Genomic DNA, 4971 nt, shown 5'->3' with positions numbered 1-4971 from the left:
ATATTACAGAGTGTGTTTCACTAGGCTTACGGCATATCTCCTGTAGGTCAATTTGATTACAGTATAGGTTGAGGGGGAATGCAATCAAAAATATAATTACATTCCCTACCCAGCAAGGAATGAAGATGACATTACACAATACCTATAAATGAAACATAAAGCCAAATCAGGAGAAAAAGCACATGCAGGAAATAAGTAGTTAGCGAGAGCAATGGATTCCAGAACCATTGTATTCAAAGGAGAGCATGCAGGCGATCCGGTACGGAGTTCAACCTCATTTCCAAGCCACATGGTATTACTACTGGTGAAAATTTAATACAGATAAGATAAGAAAACTTCATTGTCATTGCCACAAAACAAGGTGTACATGAAATTTGGTTTTCTTGATGCAGTACATAAATAATACAATATGAAATAAATAATATAAAACACAAAGGATTTGTTGCACTTAAAAAATAATATACATAAAAGACTATTATACAATATACAGAACAATAACACTATATCTGAGGACTTGAGTTGGAAACATGATTTAAATTATGAACAAAATATTTCCTGCATCATGTTGTCCAAGCATTTAAAAGGACGGCATCTACCTGAGTTATTTACAACTGGGTGTGAATTATCTTCCATAATTTTCTTAACTTGGAAATGACAACACATTTATACATCTCATCGATAACATTAACATTTCTGCCTATTATTTACCTGCAATTTTCATTAATTTTTCAAGTTTCTTATTATTTACACAAGACTATTATACCAGAGTAAACAGCACTTAGGATAACACTGATAAAAATGGATAAGCACCTGTATTTACTTTGAAGGAATTCGGTTTATGAAGAGGTACAGATCTTGGTTTGACTTTCACAATATTTACAGTGTTAGCATTCAAGTTTAATTCACCATCTAATGTCGTCCCTAAGTATTTATGTTCTCTAACAGCTTCTATTGCTTCGTTGTTTATTATAATATTATTTCGTTTGCCTAGTAACGATTAAAGTTTTAGAGGAAATGTGTAGTACACCATGTTTTTTTTGTTTTTTTTTTGAGTGTAATAAAACTATTTTTTTGTATGCCCGTATATGACCTGGTTTACGATATACAGAGTAAGTCACATGCAATATATGCAGGCAATCTTGAAAATTGATGTGCATTTTATAATCTGAGCTGAACAAACAAAGGACTTTGAAAAGTCATTGGTACAAATGCATGACTTTCTGTGCGTGTTTTTGAATCCGCACAAGTCGCTGACCCCAGAGCCTCAATGCTGTTTTTGTTCTTGTTACCAAAACTTTAAAAGCGTCCAGCATCGCCAGTTTTGAACGGATGTGCAGGAAATTTTGTACTTAATAAACTAGAGGTGATTTCCAATAAACGTTCATCGATGGTTCCCCTACACCTACAAAACAAAACAGGGGTTTCAGCAAGGACTGTACATTACTGCCATTACCACAAATAGAGCACGTCGCTTGGATAGCGTGGTCAGTTAAGGATGTGTTCTAAAGAACTTAAGGTAGTGAGTTTGAATAGCGTCTTGGTATTCAATTTTTTCTCCCCAGTTTCAGGAAAGTTTATTTTTTCAATTTTAAGATATTTTAATTTTGTACAAATGAACATACTGTACTAAATAATGATTTTGTTTTAAACATCCAAATTATTGAAAAATGTCTATCTTATTAGGTCTATAATTATACCCAAAAACCCAATGTAGTAACTTGCACCTGTACCATATTTAAACGACATAGAACGGTGACCGGTCGCTCTTGTTCTGACAGCAGCAGTATTAGTCTTTGTTAGATCATTATGGATCTTTCCGGACTGACAATCAAAAATCTGACCAATCAGAACAAGACCAGATATGAATCCCCGGTGGTCTCACAAACATGTTTTACAAATGCACGTGTTTACGTACATTTTTACGATATCGTTTTGTGAGAAATTATTCTCGGGGAAGGGGTTGGCTGAATGGTCCATAACCATATAAACAGTCCTCATTGGTTTCTGGTACACTAAGCGGAGTCAGTCCATAGGGAAATCCCCTAATGTCTGTTAACACATAAGCACAAGAATTCAATCTAAAATTCTATTTTATATTGAACTTTATATATTAAACTAACTAAATAGGTCTATTTTGCACACCACCTATATTTTCAAATGTGTACGATGCAAACAGCAAATCTGCGCCCATTGACAACCTCTTGAATCCTGAGCTTTAAGGTGGTTGGCTGCTGGACACGTTCACGTGACTGTTACTTTAATTACGCCGCTAGGAAGACCGTGTCATAGGAAGATATGAGTCTGTTTAGTATGGTCATGACTATCTACAACTTTTCATTTATGATTACAGTAGGATATGAAAACTCATTCAAATTACAAACATTTTTGCATTAGGATTTTCCCGACGATGGGGCCAATGTACCTGACGTTGGGTGGGGTGATTTCCCCAACGAGAAGCTAAAGAAGAGCTATGAAAATTTAGCGATTTGAAAGGCATTTAATGAATATTAATGTTTAACAATTGACCATCAAAAAGAATGGTGCCAGATTATGCGCTTTTCCCACAGATGTGTGTGTGTGTGTGTTTGCGATGAAATTTTAGCTGTCATTTTATTTGACCTTATCAACAATGTCAAAGGGGTGGGGCTTAGCTTAACGATACATTTATGGTTCTCTTCAAATCTTTATCGGTTCATTTGATGTTTTTTCTTTTCTTTGCAGAAATGGTGAACATATCTAGGGACAGGATGAACCTGTACGAGTTCGAGAAAACATTTGATCTCCCGTATTATGTCAACTTCTTTGGCACCTACTGGCATTATGGGATATACATAAGTATTGTGTATTTGCTTACAATCTTCTCTATACAGAAGTGGATGAAAAGCAGAGCTGCGTTCAGTCTTCGCCCTCAACTATTTATGTGGAATGTGTTGTTGGCGATTTTTAGTATAGGTGGTGCACTACGGTGCTCACCCTTCCTTGTTTATGCTCTCGTATATGACAGTTTCCATGACAGTGCGTGCAATTCTGAATACTATGCTAACAACGGTTTCTGGGGTGCGGCATTTGCTTTCTCAAAAGTAGTTGAACTTGGTGATACCATATTCGTTGTTCTTCGAAAGCAAAAACTTATATTTCTGCATTGGTACCACCACATCTCTGTTATGATTTGCACGTTTATCGTGTTCGGAAACCAGAGCTCTGTAGGGTTCTGGTTTTGCGGGATGAACTACGCAGTGCATGCCATTATGTACCCGTATTATGCACTCCGTGCAGCTGGTATACGCACTCCTAGAATAATTCCGATGTGCATCACAACTATTCAACTCGTGCAAATGTTTTTAGGAATGTTTGTTGTAGGCTATGCGTGTACGATGCGGTTAACTGGTCAACGATGCGAAACAACGGATGGTCGTCTCATTTACTCATCCCTAATGTACCTTAGCTACACAATTCTGTTCGCACAGTTTTTCCACAATGCTTACCTGAAGCGAAAGGATGGACATAGTAAGAAAACCGATGGTCATGACAACATGCCTGTATCGAATGGCAAATCATCTGAGCATCATTCGAATGGAGTAAAACATCGTTCAGTTACTAATGGAGATGTGCTATCCAAATAAATGCAATCTCAAGAATAGTGATGAATGAAAATCTGTATTGTAGGCCTATTATAAATAGCGATTTTTGTTTCCATCTAAAAACATAAAACAAATATGTGTTCTTCTTGGATTCCAGGAGTATTATTCTTATATATTAGTGACTGTTATAGTTGAACTTTGTTGACCTAAGTAAAGTGCATACAGTTCCGATCACTTTGTGTGCGGTTGTTTTGGCCCAAATATTGTTTATTCACTGCTGCTAATGAGAATTGCATTAAACATGATATAGTAATAATTATTTGTTATGTAATGATAAGGATTATACTACAGTATAAGAATGTGGTATTTTCTCATATTATTAGTCACTATATATTGGTGTACCAATGTGGATACATAACTTTTAAGACCAAGTGCGTGGAGCCTAACAAAAACTAATATTGACGCAACTTCAAAGCAATGTCATTGCAAATATTAGTACCAGATGGCAGCTAACTAGAACATTTTTTTCAATAGGATCCATCCAAGTAACAGTCATGTTTTTCTCTCGTGGCATAAACTTTAAAGTTTAAATGAGACCAAACACAACCGTCTGTGTGACACTAAACAGTAACTTAAGTACGCCATCCGACCTGACAGTTGGTACATCCATTCATAAGCAGAACTTCAATCATCAAGTAATCAGCAAAGGAGGAGACAACTTATTAAAGAGCTAAACCCTAGGCACTATATAGAGCAGTCACTCGGTCAACAGTAAGCGAGTCTAGAACCAATATTTGAGGCTGTATCACAGGATGAAAACAGGGTTTAATCATCAACAGGCATATGAAGATGAATAACAACCAGAAGTATTATATAAATATGCAGTGGTGGCACCAGCCAGCCAGGGCCCCCGTTGGGGAGAAAAAAAATTATATGTATTTTCTACATATTAGCAGACTACTGTATCTATCTATAAAATTGACTAAATAAGCATTTGATATGACTAAATAAGCATTTGATACCCCTAAATTGTCAAATTTTTTCAGGGACTTCAACCCCCCCTCCCCAACCCGTCGGTAATTTTGTTTTTGTTGTACTGGCTGAAAGGAATAAAATAAAATAAAAACTCTGACGCATGTGCACACAGTACACATCAAGTGAATTTTTCTCAATTAGTCCTATATATTTATCCTAGTGAGTATTTGGTTTCTTTGTCAAATAACCTTATTTTTTTCAAAAATTGCTAGTACCATACCATAGTAGATAATAAATCAGTATAAAAGTACTGGTGCTTGTGACATAGGCAGGATATTAGAATTACATCATTCAGGGGTTGTTATAGTCTTTATACAGTATTATCATTACTGTAGCGTAATTTATTCAAATCCTA

At 35.9% G+C, this 4971-nt stretch overlaps 1 protein-coding gene across 1 annotated transcript in view; it reads left to right on the top strand.

Moving 5' to 3' along the window:
* LOC117122440 (elongation of very long chain fatty acids protein 6-like) overlaps positions 1–4652 on the top strand; it is a 6238-nt gene extending 1586 nt beyond the window's left edge. Inside the window, exon 2 of the mRNA XM_033268011.1 lies at positions 2722–4652. Coding sequence (XP_033123902.1) covers positions 2724–3623 — 900 coding nt within the window. The 5' untranslated portion in view covers positions 2722–2723 and the 3' untranslated portion in view covers positions 3624–4652. The remainder of the gene's footprint in view (positions 1–2721) is intronic.
* The last annotated feature ends 319 nt before the right edge of the window (positions 4653–4971 follow it).

Source organism: Anneissia japonica, unplaced genomic scaffold (genome assembly GCF_011630105.1).
Source record: "Anneissia japonica isolate Jap-2015-1 unplaced genomic scaffold, ASM1163010v1 scaffold275_len1219475_cov178, whole genome shotgun sequence".
Classification (NCBI taxonomy): Eukaryota; Metazoa; Echinodermata; class Crinoidea; order Comatulida; family Comatulidae; genus Anneissia; species Anneissia japonica.
Note: the sequence above shows the minus strand (reverse complement) of the source record. Positions and strands in the feature narration are given on the sequence as shown.